At 44.5% G+C, this 15,436-nt stretch overlaps 1 protein-coding gene across 2 annotated transcripts in view; it reads right to left on the reverse strand.

Annotated features, from left to right (window-relative positions):
* Positions 1-2,094: 2,094 nt before the first annotated feature.
* Positions 2,095-15,436, reverse strand: part of UPK1B (uroplakin 1B) — a 28,948-nt gene continuing 15,606 nt past the window's right edge. The window contains exons 5-8 of one of the 2 annotated variants that reach the window (XM_041723581.1): positions 14,869-14,991; positions 12,292-12,471; positions 6,865-6,948; positions 2,095-2,934 (exon numbers count right to left, since the gene is read on the reverse strand). In XM_041723581.1, the coding sequence (XP_041579515.1) occupies positions 2,884-2,934; positions 6,865-6,948; positions 12,292-12,471; positions 14,869-14,991 (438 nt within the window). In that variant the 3' untranslated portion in view covers positions 2,095-2,883. The remainder of the gene's footprint in view (positions 2,935-6,864; positions 6,949-12,291; positions 12,472-14,868; positions 14,992-15,436) is intronic. The other variant, XM_041723666.1, reaches the window with a different exon arrangement.

The following is a 15,436-nucleotide window of genomic DNA, read 5'->3' on the forward strand; positions in this document are numbered from 1 at the left end:
CGCAGGTGCCCCTCTTTCTAGAAAAGATTTATATATTTATTTTTGGGGGTGAGGAGGAAGAGGGAGAGAGAGCATCCCAAGCAGCCCCCCATCCCTCCGCTAAGCCCAAAGCCCAAAGGGACCGGCCCCCTGCTGAGTGCAGGCCAGGCTGATTCCAAGGCCTCCCACCCCATCCCCATGGGAGCTGAAACTAGGAGCCGGTCACCTAATGACCGAGCCACCCAGGTGCCCCTGAGCAGTAGGCCTTCTAACATTCCGTGTACACAGCCCGCCAGGAGCCTGAGGGGCAACCTGGGAGGAATCAGCCAACCAAGAGAGTGTGATGAGCCATCTGGCATTGCAACAAGTAAAACCTGCCCCAGAGTCAGCCTGCCCCCTTTCTGGTGTTGGGTAGTAATTGTTCTTTGTGCACCTGACAAGCAGGCTGTTGGAGAAGTGGCAATTTCTCCAAGCAGGATGGTTTTGTCTGGGTGGGTCTTGAGCCCAGCAACCTGCCAGCTCCCCGGAGCCAGCCATTCCTGCACTCCTTCCACAACCTGGTCTGCTTGGGGCTGGATGTGGCTTTGGTGAGGCTGGACCTGGACCTCACCCTGAGTCCCGCTGTGAGCCCCACTTTCAGTCCCAGAGGCCAGAAGGAAGAAGGGGAAGGCTGGGCTTCCACGGAAAGTGGAGATGGATGGAAGTAGGACCTGCGTGGAGTGGAAATTGCCCTGAGGTTAAACTCAAGACCGCCGGGGCAGAAGGCATAGGAGTGGTGAATGGCAGGCCTGGGCTTGTCTCGGCTGAAAGCTGTTCGCCCCAAGGGTCGGTGACCTAGACATAGTGGGTACCTGGGTTTGGGGCCTTTTTTGGGCTTCAGAGGAATAAAACCTGTGAACTTTGCACCTTCTCTCAAGGTAAGGTTGAGGTCCCAGATAGGAAGATAGCTGCAGAGGGGGCAAGGGGCACTAACTGCCTGTTCTCTTTCTAGTTACTACTTGGTAGAGAAGGCAGGAGGTAAGATTTAGAGAGCAGCAGGGGGGGCATCTGGCCCCACGATAACTCTTTCCTGCTCCCACTGCTGCCTTGAATTCCACTAACCAGAGATCAGTTTTCAATTATCCATGAAAAATTCACAGAGAAGATTAAGAGTGGAAACTAGTTGCCACTCACCCCTTAGTATAAATTAGTTTGTACAAAGCCTTTCCCTTAACCTAGCTGAGATCAAATCACAAGGAGAATGGACTCGTGTGGGTAGATTTGTGGAGCACTCAGGAAACTGGGGTGGTGGTGGGGAGTCAGGAGAGGATCTGGGGGCAGAATTTGCTCAGCCAGCAGAGCCCTTGAGGCACTGGAAAACCTGGTCGGCAGTGGAAGAAAAAGGCTTCGGAACACATGGGAGAGGCATTTCAAAGCTTTGTCCAGAGTAAGCTCCTTCCCTCTCTTTCTCTCTTCTAGAAGACCTTGGAGAGAACCTTCTCCATTAAGTGCAGGTGTCATTTATCCTGACACCCCAAGCGCTCTCCTGGGGACAAAGTGGGGCAATGGAGGGGCAAGCTGGTTAAGTGTCAGGACAGGAGCCTTTGGCCCCCTATTCTGGCATTTAGGGACCGGCTGTGCCTCCCCAGCTTTACCAGCAGGTGCATGGCAGGGGTGCGCCCATACCCCACTCCTCCCTTGTGCCTCCCTACACCCGGGCTCAGCCTAACTCCCCAGAACCTGGCCAGGGTGTGGGATCGGGGCACTTCTTGTGACTGAGTTGGCTGTGAGTAGGACCCTGAAGAAAACATACATTTCCTTCACAAGGGGACATAGTTCAGTGGTTGGAAGTTCCGGATGCTTCCACTGCAGGAGGAAAAGGGCTAAGGAGCTGTAGCTCCATCACCACTACTGGGCTACACGCAGGAGTGAAAAGTAAAAGTAAATTTAGAAGTTCCAACCATTTAGCCATACAGCAGGGCACAGGGCATCCAGCAGGAAGCCTCACCCGGTTGCATTTCCCTCTCCTAAACTTTCATTCCAATGAGCCCAAAAGGCTCTTCTGTTAAAACACTCATTTTGTTACACTTGTATGTGACCAATTATGCCACCGGTAAAAACAAAAGAGAGTGAACATATTGAAAGCCCTCTTTATTTGTAAGACCAGACAAATACTGAATTATAAGAATTTCTTTCAGGACCACAGATGGAAACATAGTTCAGAAAAGAAATATTTCGACAGTAACAGAAATCACCATAGATCACGTCGCTACTCTCCAGCTTGCTGGTCTCCTGTTTGAAAGGCGTTTCAAGTGGAGACTGCTAACTATAGGACAGGCCTGACTCTGTCCCCAGAAGTCCACATCTAGTTCATGGGACGACACACATGTCACCCTGCCGTGTCCGAGACGAAGTTTCAACCACCAGTAACTCAAGGTCAGACATCGTCCTGGAGAACAACGGGGTCCTCGGGTGGCTTTTAAGGGGTCACTTGTGTCTGTGTGATGGGAGCCACCCTAGAGCAAAGGCCAAAGACTTTTCTCAGCAACTTTTTCCTTAGTTTTCTCACCTGGGCAAGATGGAGATAAATGAAACCCTTTGCACATCTCTTGGAAAGCAGGGTGCAATGCATGCAAGTTTGCTGTGCAAGTGCAGACTTGGGGTGTCAGGCGCTCGCAGTGATAACAGGGTTCTGGTGGATGGCTCCCTGCCCCCGTGTTAAAAATAAGCAGAGCTGGAGGTAGTTATTGACTTTCTCAGGTCTTTCCTACTGTCTATAAGAATGTTGCAGAAGCCTTGACGGGGCTGAGAACACTAGTGAGAATCTGGAGAGGCTGAGCGCCCAGGGGAGCCAGACCCAGTGAGGAGGCCGCCTGGGCACAGGTGTGGGCCTGCAGGAGGGCGGTGGGTGGTCATGCCGTGCTCTTAATATTCAATTCTGCTCCAGTAGAACATGGTACCCAGGAGAACCCAAAACTAGAAAACAAAGGGGGAAAAATAAGGAATTATTTTAGAAACATCACATACTTGGGGGAAAAAAGGATGTTGGGTTCACTCGGGCTTAGATGATGCCGAAGTTTTAAGAGTCGCCTTAAGAAGCCTCATGGGGCAGAGGTCACCATCCTGCCACTCAGGGATCACATCCCATTCCTCACTTTCCTGCCCCAATCTGCCCTAGAATTAATTACCTGGCTGCTGAGGTTGTGCCTCCCAGTCTGCGCTAAGCCAGCCCCATGGGGAAGTTCTTTCTTCTTCCCATCAGGGCTAATGACCTTCCAGGGTGTTCCTAATTCTTGTATGGGCCATTTGGAGGTACAGGTTTCTTGCTTTCCAGTGCCGAACCTCTCCTCCCACAGGACTCCCTCTTTTCCCCAAAATGCTCATGACCTAGAAGAGCAGCTCCTGAAGAATGCCATGGAACTCAAGGTATTTGACTCAGGCAAGGGGTTAGAGTATCTGGGTCCTGTGGCACCTCTGCCACCCGCTCCCTGCATCTGGAGAGTCATGATGGTATTATTCTTCACCTACCCCAGAGTTAGATGCTGGAATGAGAAAGAAATACCATTACCACTAACGTCTGGTGTTTTTTTTTTTTTTTTTTTTGACAATTTTCTATACAACAGGCACTGTTCTGGGGCTACCCATATAACACCCCTGAATGCTTCCTGAACCCTATGAAGACACCAAGGCACAGAGAAGGTAAGGAGCTTGTATCCACGGAGACTGGCTGCCTACCCGGCTGTTGTGGGGAATTCATGCTAAAAGGATTGGATACGATGCCTTGCCCAGAGCAGGTCTTCAATACATTGAGTTCCTTTTGCTTCCCTCTTTGGAATTTCAAAGAGACTTACTAAATTCAGAGTCCGTTTGATGCTTGTGAAAATGTCCAGGGTTTCCACTGGTCTGGAGTTCTAAGATCCATAGGGGCCTTTCAACATTATCCCACAGTTCCTGCTAGCATGGCACCAATAGAAACTTCACTGTTACCATTTTCCATTCATTTGACAAACTGTCAGACACTTGCTAGGTGCTCTGCTAGGCCCCGGGGGTACAGAGGGCAGCTGGCTCTCAGTGGTGGAGCGACAGTGACAGGACAGGTGTGTGCAGGGTGTTGTGGGAGTTCCTGAGGGCAGGTGAGAGACCGCAGAAGACCTCTCAGGGGAGTTCATTTTCCCTTCCTTCCTGCCTCACTCAGCTTCTCACCCCAAACCCAGCATTCCCTAAAGTGTGGCGGGCACACACCTAAGGGACCCTTGCAGGTGTCCACGATGTTAAGACCATTTGCATAATAATATTGAGACTCTATTTGCCCTTTTTACTGTTTTCCACATTTGTGCTGATGGTGCAAAGACAGTGGAAGGTAAAACAGCTGGCGTCTTGGCAGGATTCGAGGCAGAGGCACTAAACTGTGTTAGTAGTCAGTGTACTCACTGCTATGTACTTGCAGTCCAAAAAAAAAAAAAAAAGAGTAGGTTAAAAGATTTAGAGTTTTAGAATTTTGGAGTTGTTTTTGATGAAGCAGTAAGAATTACCCATTTTATTAAATGTTTACCTTTGATTTTTATGTTTACCTTTGATTTTTTAAATGTTTACCTTTGATTTTTATTAAATGTTTACCTTTGGTTTTTATTTTTATTTATTTTATTTTTTTATTTTTATTTTTTTTTTAAGATTTTATTTATTTATTCATAGAGACAGAGAGAGATACACACACACAGGCAGAGGGAGAAGCAGGCACCATGCAGGAGCCCGACGTGGGACTCGATCCCGGGTCCCCAGAATCACACCCTGGGCTGCAGGCAGCGCTAAACCACTGCGCCACCGGGGCTGCCCCTATACACGGTTTTTAAAAAAAGATTTATTTATTGGGGCACCTGGGTGGCTCAGTCAGTTAAGTGTCTGCCTTTGGCTCAGGTCATGATCCTGAGGTCCTGGGTTCCAGCCCCATGTTGGGCTCCCTGCTCAGTGGGAAGACAGCTTCTCCCTCTCCCTCTGCTCCTCTCCCCAGCTCGTGCACATGCTGTCTCTCTGTCATTCTTTCTCTCAAATAAATAAAATATTTTAAAAAGAGATTATTTGAGAGAGAGAGAGAGAGAGAGAGAGAGAGCGTACGCTCATGTGCATGTGGGGTAGGGGCTGCAGACGGAAAGACAGAGAATTTCAAGCAAACTCCCCCCCCAGCAGAGCAGGGGGGTGGGGAGGGGGGTTGCAGGGGAGAGGGCAGGGGGAGCCCAACATGGAACTCGATCTCATGACCCTAAAATGACCTGAGCCGCAATCAGGAGTCAAACACCTAACCCACTGTGCCACCCAGGTGCCCCTGAAAATACATCTTTTTCATATTCTTGCAACAGAAAATATGCATAAAGCAGTTTTGTTGCATACTGAAATCTGATGGTTGGCTTAAGGAGAGGCAGTTGTGTGACTGTTTAAGTTGTGTAGTGAACTAGCCATTTTATCATGAAACACGATTTTTACTTGAAAAAAAAAAACTAACAGACAAGCTATGGTTATTCAGATTGGGCATCTGGCTGGCATTTTCTCAAAAATTCACAAAGCGAGTATGTCACTTCGAGGAAAACAACTGACAATATCTATTGCCAGTGATAAATTTGGGCGCACAGGCAAAAATCAGGCAACGTGTGTTTCTGCCATGATGGGCTGAGAGCATCCCCGTGATTGAGGTCCTTTCCAATGTGGCAATAGCAACAGATGTGATTTCCTGGTAGTGCGTAAAGCATTCAGTCTACATTTGGAAGATCACATAACGCAGTGAACCAGTATTTTCCCAAATGACCAATGCATGATGTTATAGAATCATGAATGGGTAAAAAGATTTATGCAAACTGCAAGACAAACCAAGGTGAATATATTTTAATATAATAGATTCTGAAAAGCTTGTTGTCATAGTTTTAGATTCCACATTTTAAGAAACTACTAGTTGTCAAGTTTTGTATAGTGCCAAAGGAGAATGATCACAATTATCTTTAGATAAGGCTACCCAAACATTCCTGGTTTTTTTCCAACTACCTATCAGTGTGGGGATGGATTTTTTCAAATCCTTCAACCTAAGCAACATACTACAACAGATTAAGTGGAGAAGCAAATAGGAGGACCAGCTGTCTCCTATTAAAATCAGATACATCTATTAAAATCAGAAGATACCCTTAAAAACGTAAAACAATGCTACTTTTCTCACTTTTTTTTCAAAATGTTTTAGAAAATAGTCACTTTTTCTACACAAATATATTGTTAATGGTAACATGTAATTAGTTTATTATCGTTATTTTAAATGAATTAGTATTTTTTAAAATTCTGGGTTAATTTCCAATAGGGTAAATACAAATAGATATAGCCCCCATAAATAAATAAAAGCTTGTTGGAGTCCTCAATAATTCTTGAGAGTGTAAAGGGGTTCTGAAACCAAAAGTTTAGAACTGCTTCCCGAATGTAATTGCTTTTAATCCTGACAGCAAATTTAGAATCATAAGGGAAAAAAATTTTTTTTTTTAAATGCCTAGGTCCTGCCCTGGATCCATTGAATCAGAATCTCAGAGGTTGGGGCCCACCCAGGCATGTTTTCTTTGCTCCAAGCTTCCTCAGGAAGTGGTATCTAACCACTTAGATATCCTTGGTATCTAACCATAATGAATTGAGGAATTAATGAGATCTGGAGAGCTGAACAGCAGCAAGTGCTCCCCCATCGAGGAGCGGATCTGCACCCTTTCCCCTCCAGCGGATACAAATGCTCCACCTGCCAGTGGGATCCAGCGTCCTTGGTCGGTGCCAGCCGCTTCCTGACTAAGCCCTCAGGCCTAAGGTTTTGTTTCCAGACTGTCTAGTATGGTTGGGCTAACCAGGGGCGATCTCCAGCTCTCTCCTTTTCATGTGCAGGGAGATACTCACAGTCCAGCAGAGAATGGCAAATCCAAACCAGGCGACCCCCCAGGCGTGTCGGTTCATAGGTCCAGAGATCAGTTCATAGCAGCCCTGGGGGAGTCGGTGATCCCACACGGGGGTGAGAGGAACCAGAGAAAAAGATGTTAAGAGATGGGTAGAAAGGACATTTCTATCTGGATCGATACTGTTCCAAAGTCCAGTTTCACATACTATTTCCACATCCCTGTGGACAGCCACACGCTAATGGGGCTTTGCTGGAGACTAGAAATAGTGCTGCCCAACAACTACTCTGTATCACAGTATTTTGTGTCTTTATCACTCAGTCTAACAAAGGTGCTGCTATTTTAGGCTAACATATTTTCATATTGAATAGGTGGGCAAAAAAAAAAAGTATTCTTTTTTTTTTCGTTGTAGTATAAAGTACAATGTAAAGTATTCCTAATAAAATCTGAGTATTTTTCTCTCCCTAAAGATTTTTTCGGCGTTTTTTTTTTTTTTAAGGGCAGAGTTACTTTTTGATTTGTCTGTTCTTAAGGAAAAGTGCTTCTGGTCCATGAACCTCAGAGGGTTTGTTTTTTTAACCATTAAAGGAACCCCTGTTTCACACGTCCTAAATTCTCATTTGCTATCATATTTCAACATATCTTTACTGCATTCTAGTGAGATCTTGAGAAGCCACGGTGTGCATGCAAGTGATTCATTTTTAATTTTATTTTTTTAAAAGATTTTTTATTTATTTATGAGAGACACAGGGACACAGGCAGAGGGAGAAGCAGGCTCCCCACAAGGAGCCTGCTGTGGGACTCCATCCCAGGACCCCAGGATCATGACCTGAACCCAAGGCAGAGGCTCAACCACTGAGCCACCCAGGCATCCCTGATTCATTTTTTATTAATCAAATTATTCATCCATGCATGCTATAATCCTGTGAATTTTTATATGTGGCACACTCTGTTCCAGTCACCATGCAAAGTGCTGGAGTAACACACACACATGGGGTTAGAGCTGCCCTTTGAGTGACCTGAGCTGAAGCCTGGGAGAAGTCTAGGAAATGCAGTAGCCGGTGGTTCCGTGGACCACTGAGGTCCAGAGGGAAATGTCCTTAAAAGGCTGACCTGGATGGTTAGGCCTGCCCAGTGGCTACAGGTGACCACTTGGGGTTCCATCTTTTCTGACCCAGCTCCAGGCCCTTGTTAACCCACTTACAAACCCTGCCTTTGCTAAGCCTTTATTTCTCCCTCATGTACTCTCCTCTATGTTATAGGCATCTCCATTCATCTACGTGCTCAAGTAAGAAATTTTCAAATTATCTTTAACTGTTCTTCTCTTATCCAACACCAAATACTTAGGCAAAACCTTTTGGGTCTACTTTAAAATATCTCAAATCCAGGGGCGCCTGGGTGGCTCCTTGGCTGAGCATCTGCCTTCAGCTCAGGTTGTGATCTTGGGGTCCTGGGATCAAGTCCCATATCGGGTTCCCCACAGGGAGCCTGCTTCTCCTTCTGCCTATGTTTCTGCCTCTCTCTGTGTCTCTCATGAATAAACAAATAAATCTTTAAAAATATATATATAAATAAATAAATATTGAAATATATAATGTATATGTATAAAATCCAAACACTTATTACTTCCTGCTCGCCTTGGTCCACTGTGGTCTCCTTCCAGAATTACTACAACAGCCTCTTACCTGGTCTCCCTGGGTCCTGAGTCCACTGTTGGCATCCTATTTATTTATACAGTGCCAGAGGGATGCTTGTCAAACATAAATTGGATCACTTCAAATCCCTGCTCAAAAGAAATGGCTTTTGCCATCCTTACAATGAAATTCTGAGTTCTCACGCTGGCCTATGGGGCCCTCTCAGATGTGGCTCTGCCTCCCTCTCTGACCCCCGCTTCCTCTACCAAAGGCTGCTTCCCTGTGAAGCTAATGAGCTTAAGCTTCAGGGCTGCTTACTCACAAGCCCATTTCAAGGCCCTGTACCTAATTTTGTATACATATTTTTCATTGTTTTTCCTAAGAGTGATCTTTCCTTACTGATTCAAAGCCCTACAAAATCTAAAGTATCCTTGCCGTCTTCTTTCTTTTTAAAAAAATTTATTTATTTGGAAGAGAGAGTGAGAGCATGAGCACAAGCTGGAGGGAGAGGCAGAGGGAGAGGGAAGTAGACCCCTCCTGAGCAGGGAGCCCCACACGGGCTCAATCCCAGGACCCCGAGATCATGACCTGAGCTGAACACAGACACTTAACTGACCGAGCCACCCAGGTGCCCCATCTACTCTTCACTCATTCTGACCTTGCCATGCTGACGTCCTTTAATGTTCTATAAAAAGCTAAGAACGCTCCCCTTTGGGGCCTTTGCACTTGCTGCTTCCTTTGCTCAGAACTCTGTTCTCCGATCTTTAAGGGAGCATATCATTTCCTCACTTAATTCAGAACTCTGCAAATATTATCCCAACAAAGACTTCCCTTAGCCCTATAGAAAACACCACTCTTTCCCCTGTTCTTTCCCAGTATGCTTTCCCTGCTTTACTTCTTGCTCGTGGCATTTATCACCACCTGGAGTTTGTCATGTATTTGTTTGGTAACTTGTTTGGTCTCTCTCTCCCCTGCTACAGCACAAGTCGTGGGCAGGGATCTTATTGTGCTCATTGCTGAATCTCTGGAACCCAGCACAAGTGCCCGGTACAAAGTAGGCACCTAATAAACATTCATAGAATGGATGGAGCAGGATATGAAGTCATGATTACAACAGTATCATTTGTGACACAGTAGCTCACAAACACTCCTCTATCCAACACTCACTGATCCTCCTGACAATCCTGGGAGGTGAGGTGGTTGTTTGTCCTAATATGTATAAGAACCCACTTATGTCAGGTGCTAGGCCCTGGGCTGGGGGCTCAGCGGTGACCAGACAAACATGGGTATTGTTCTCATGGAAATCACAGATAAAGCCCCAGTTTTTTCACCTCTTCTAATTCAGTTCCTTATCATGATGCTTTTATTTTTTTATTTTTAATTAATTAATTAATTAATTAGCTTTTTAAAAAAATCATTGTAACAGTCCATCTCTTGATCTCCTTAGTTCTGTGATAATGTTCTTGAAGTACCATAATCAGAATTTGCACATAGCATTTCTGCGGCAGATGGACCATGAGTAAGAATACAAATATCTGCCTCTGACATGCTATGTGAAATTCTGGTTAGTTTTTTCCCCCACACTTATGATGATATCCCTGATTTTGTTAGCCTTCATTTACGCAACGTAGATTTCAAAAAGCTACAACATGGATAGGCAAGAGTCATTCCCCTCTTCAATCACCCACCCACCCATCCACCCAACATTTCTCAGTGACTGCTCTGAGCCAGGCAGGAGGTGTGAAGTACTGAAGATCCAGAATTGAGTAATGCATGGTCCTCAAGGAGACTCAGAAGAAATAGACTTGGGAGCAAATACTTACACAATGGCTCAAGGGGTCAACTGCCATAAAGTATATGAAGGTGGCATATTTTCCTTGGGGGAAAAAGGTCTGCTATAGGAGGATTAGCAGGACCTAGAACTCAGAAAGAACAGTGGTGTGTGGGAATCTGGGGGCCAGGAGAGGGAGAAGTGGAAAGGGCTAGTAGATAAGAGATCATGTTGAGGGTGAAGAATGAGAGATTGAGACAATGGGAGCATGGGGAGCTGGGCACAGAGAGGAATTTCAAGTGCAAGACTTGGCAGGGGAGTAGGGCTGCATGATGGTAAGTTTGTAGTTGTGGTGTATTTGGTGGGTAGAGGAGGTAAAAATGTTTAGGACAGGCAAGGCCAAGGAACCCTATGGGAGGAGGTGGGAAGGGTTATCAAAACTCATGCAGAGGTCCCTCACTACTGAACATTACATGTCCGGGACACCTGGGTCACTCAGTGGTTGAGCGTTCCCTTTGGCTCAGGGCGTGATCCTGTGGGTCCTGGGATCGGGTCCCATATCGGGCTCCTTGCATGGCGCCTGCTTCCCCTGCCTCTGCCTCTCTGTGTGTCTCTCGTGAATAAATGAATAAAATCTTAAAAAAAAAAAAAAGAACATTACTGTTCTAGGGAGATATACGGATTATCTGAGGGCAAATTGTCCCTTTCACAGAGATGATATGGTTTATATGCAACCCAATCCAATCAAGACACGTTTGTGTGGGCTCGTGCCAAGGTTGAAATACTGAAAGCATTTATTACTCCTGAGAGTGGTCATTATACTGCATATTGTGATTATAAGGAATGAATTTAATTTTTAGAGCAGTTTGAATGTAACTGATTAAAATGACACCAAAACAATGTTGCTGAAAAGCTAAATAAGGATTGTTCTGAAGGACTCTGCAAAATAATCTGTATCACTCCCATGTCCTCTTCTGGATTAATGCAACCAATCCAAGTCCAGGTACCCTTCCAGATATGGCACAATGATCAGCTCTTCAGTGTCCTTCATTCTGAAAGTGCACTGTGTACTATGTGCTACCAGACTAAGGAGTCTGACATTTCTCAATATTTAATGAATTGGCACACAACCAGCTTTCCTCAAAGCAGAAACTTGCAGAGCAGCGTAAGCATTTCAGAGGCTGACTACAAGTATATGCGAATTCTCATCAGGCTTTTTGGGAATATTTCCAAGTTTTTTCTTGGCTTACAATCTGGGCTCCAGAGCCAGACTGCTTGAATTTGAATCCTGATGCAACTATTTACTAGCTGAGTGACCTTGGGCAAGGTACTTCTTATAACTCAGTTCCTCATCCATAAAAGTTCCTCATCCTGGTACCTACCTTTGAACATTAAATGAGTTAATATATGGATGGCACTTGGATTAGTATCTGGCTTTAGTAAGTACTCAATAAATGTTAGTTTTCATGATCATTCTATCTTTCTCATCAGGCTGGAAACACTTTCTCAGAAACCATCTGTATGTAAACTGCCTCTACCCAAATCATCAACTTAATATTTTATTAAAACTATCTTATATTGCCACTGAATAATGAAAGTGGTTATATAATCACTGCATTTGCCATCAGCAATCGCCATTGCCTTGGCACTAGCAAAACATTGTTTTTGTATACACCTCTTCCGATTTACATGTTGCAAAAATAGAACAAATCTGTGTTTAACGGCAATAGTTTTTGAAATGCCAATTCTATTGTACAAATAGTTTGCATTTAAACAAAGTTGGACTTCACTGTTGCAATTCTCATGTTCTGTTAGTTTTATTAAAATGTAGATTCTCCTTGATCAGCCTGAGATTAGCATTCACATTTTACTCACAGGGAAGGGAATAGTTGACACGGAGGTTTAGGAAAAAGGATGCGGAATCTACTACCTATAATTAATAGGTATAATAGACTAGATTGCCTATAGCATTTCCCTCATATAGAGCAGAAATCCTGCTGGCAGGTCTTGGGCAGAGAGGACTCACCTGCTTGTGATAGTAACCAGGCACTCCTAGCTTGCAGGCTTCCAGGTTGAGAGGTTCTTGAAGATTATTCATCACACAGCACTGACGAGGCCATGGGTAGTCGGCATCGTTGTTCTCAGTCCGGAAGGCGGATGTATATTTCTGCCAGTCTGATGGACCGTTTACCCCACAGCAGTGGTCCTGTCAGCAGAGGAGAGATACAAAATTCTCTTCCATGCTCCTTGCTAGAGCCATCAATGTAGCAACTGAGATTTCATGGAGAAAGAGGATATGGAAAGTGTACCTTTTTTTTTTTTAAACATTTTATTTTATTTTATTTTAATTTTTTTTTATTTATTTATGATAGTCACAGAGAGAGAGAGAGAGGCAGAGACACAGGCAGAGGGAGAAGCAGGCTCCATGCACCGGGAGCCTGACGTGGGACTCGATCCCGGGTCTCCAGGATCGCGCCCTGGGCCAAAGGCAGGCGCCAAACCGCTGCGCCACCCAGGGATCCCTGGAAAGTGTACCTTATCTTATGTTTACTAAAATTCCCCAAACAAGGGCTGAGAGTATTGATAACCTTTTAGAGCTTACAAAATACTCCAACATTTGTTACTTTACTAGCCACTAATGAGCTCTTTAGCCTCTGATGAGTTCAACTCCCTACTATGCCTCATTTGCCTTCGCTGTAAAACATGGCCTTGTTTCCTTCACGCAGTCCGTGGTCCTCAGAGTTCCTCTGAGGATTAAATTAGCTAATGTGCCTGACCTTTCTAGTACCGTGTCTGCCCATGGTAAACCCTTAATTATTATTAATACTAATATCTTGATACAACAATGTGAGGGAGGTATGATTATTCTCATAGGACATATAAGCAAATTGAGAATCAGAAAATTACAATTTTTAGTGACAAAGAAGTGATGAGTAATTCTTGTTTTACATTTCTGCACTTCTAACATTTTCTAGAGTACTCATGTATTATTTTTATAATGGGAGAAAATACACTGGAAAAAAAAAAAAAAACAAAGCCTGGTGGCAAACAGCTATGCCTCTACATAGGAGAGGAAGATCAAGGAACGCATACCTAATATCCTTACACTCTGGATAGAGTTGAGGTTAGGGAATAAAACATACTTCATATCACTTTCCTTCCTTTGTAGAAATTCTGCTAAAATGTTTCAGGGGAAGAAATTAGAACTACAGGCCCCTCTCCACTTTCAGAATAAATTACTTTCAAACAAACTTGATGATAAATCAGCTGGCTTTAAGGCATATCCTACTTTGCCACTGGATTATGGAAAATATCTTGCAAAGGAAAATAATTATCTCATATTTTGACCTGAGCCTTTTGGGGGGGAAATGGTCAAGTTCAGACTGGGGTTTTAAAAGTTGGTAAGGAGGTTTTTCAAATGTGTGGGGATTTGCATTTTCATTTGAAGAGCTTAGTACTTGCTAACAGAGTGGAAAAAGTACATGACCTATAGTCAGAAGAGTGATAGAAAGTAAAACAGTGGCCAATGAATCGGAGGTCCTACTGGGGTAAAAAGAATGACTGGAATGAGAATATTCAGGTAAATGAAGGAAGTGACAGAGGATAGAGGGTAAGGAGACATCAAAAACGGGTCAGAAGCTATAAGAGAGTTTGCTGATGATGTACTGTGAGTCAGTGGAGAGGGAGGGGAAGCAGGGGTCAGTGTGAGAGTTGGGTCAGATTAGGGCTTTTGTAGGGATAGAAATTTGTATACATAAGGCAATATAGGGGCAGTAGTGGATATTCTGAAAGACTTGGATTTTTGATGACATTTAAGGTACACTTGCATATAAGGGATAATGGCCAGTTAGACAAAAGTGGGCAATCAAGTCAAGTCATAGCCCATGGTCCTTGGCAGGACTAGCCCATAGGTACTAAATAAGCAAAATAGGCAATAATTGCCATTTGAGTTCACTATGGTGTGGAGGAAGCAAACATTTTCTTTCAATGTAAGTGATGCTTGAGTTCCAAGAGGGAGGGTGTGTGATTTATCTAAATTTCTTAACAACGTCATTATCCCTAAATGGAAGTTAATCAATATCATCACTCAAAAATAAAATATAGACTTAGGAGTCCCACTGAGTGATGTGCACACAAGAGGAATAGATAAGATAAATAAATGAACTGGCCTATGTCCAATCTCTCTCCCTTTCTTTCTTTCTTTTCTTTTCTTTCTTTTCTTTCTTTCTTTCTTTCTTTCTTTCTTTCTTTCTTTCTTTCTTTCTTTCTTTCTTTCTTTCTTTTTTTAGAGAGAGCCTATGTGAGAAGGAAGAGAGAGGCAAAGGGAGAGGGAGAAGAAGAGAGAGGATCTTAAGTAGGCTCCACGCCTAGCCCGACACAAGGCTTGATCTCATGACCTTGAGATCATGACCTGAGCTGAAATCACAAGTCAGATGCTTAACCCACTGAGCCACCCAGACAGGTGCCCCAGTCCAATCTCTTTTTGAAGGAAACCACCCTAGAGGCAGTGGTCCTCACTCTTTATATTTACTCCCAACCAAACCTTCCCTCTGGATACTGGTCTAGGTATAGAATGCTATGACCCCAAGACTGCAGGCATTACCTGGAGCATGAGTCTGTCCCAGGTCTTGGTGACTCCATTATTTTTCCATTGGTCATCATTGTTTGGAGGGCTACTGTTTTGGTACCTCTCCAGCATCTGCTTCAGGAAGAGGTTGGGTGTGAACTATGGTGGGAAGAGACAAAAAAAGGAGAGTTAGCACACTCCAAGTGATTTTCTCAGCCTGTTGCTAGGGGCACTGAACATTGTCTCTTGGAGCAAAACTTTTCAGAGGCACCAAAAGGGACGGGGTGGGTGTGAGGGCGCTCTGGATGGCTGAAGTCCCCATGAAGGAAGAAGGACACCCCTGCCCTCCCTCCCATCATCTTCAAAGAAATCCCAGTGAGTCCAGGGTGGACAGGCATTTTAGGGTGGCTTAGGCTAGGAAATGGAGAAAAGGAGAGAAAGCAGGATGCTGAATTGAGAGGAAGTCTTAGATGTGGTGGATGACATCATCCTATTGCAGGGCCAGTGGCCACAGTGCAGTGGGAAGAGCACAGCAGTGTACGCATGGGCCCGGAGAGTCGCTCTCCTGGACTCAGCATTTTTTGCTTTTCTTTCTTTCTTTCTC

The sequence above is a fragment of the Vulpes lagopus genome, chromosome 1 (genome assembly GCF_018345385.1).
Source record: "Vulpes lagopus strain Blue_001 chromosome 1, ASM1834538v1, whole genome shotgun sequence".
In the NCBI taxonomy this organism is placed as follows: Eukaryota; Metazoa; Chordata; class Mammalia; order Carnivora; family Canidae; genus Vulpes; species Vulpes lagopus.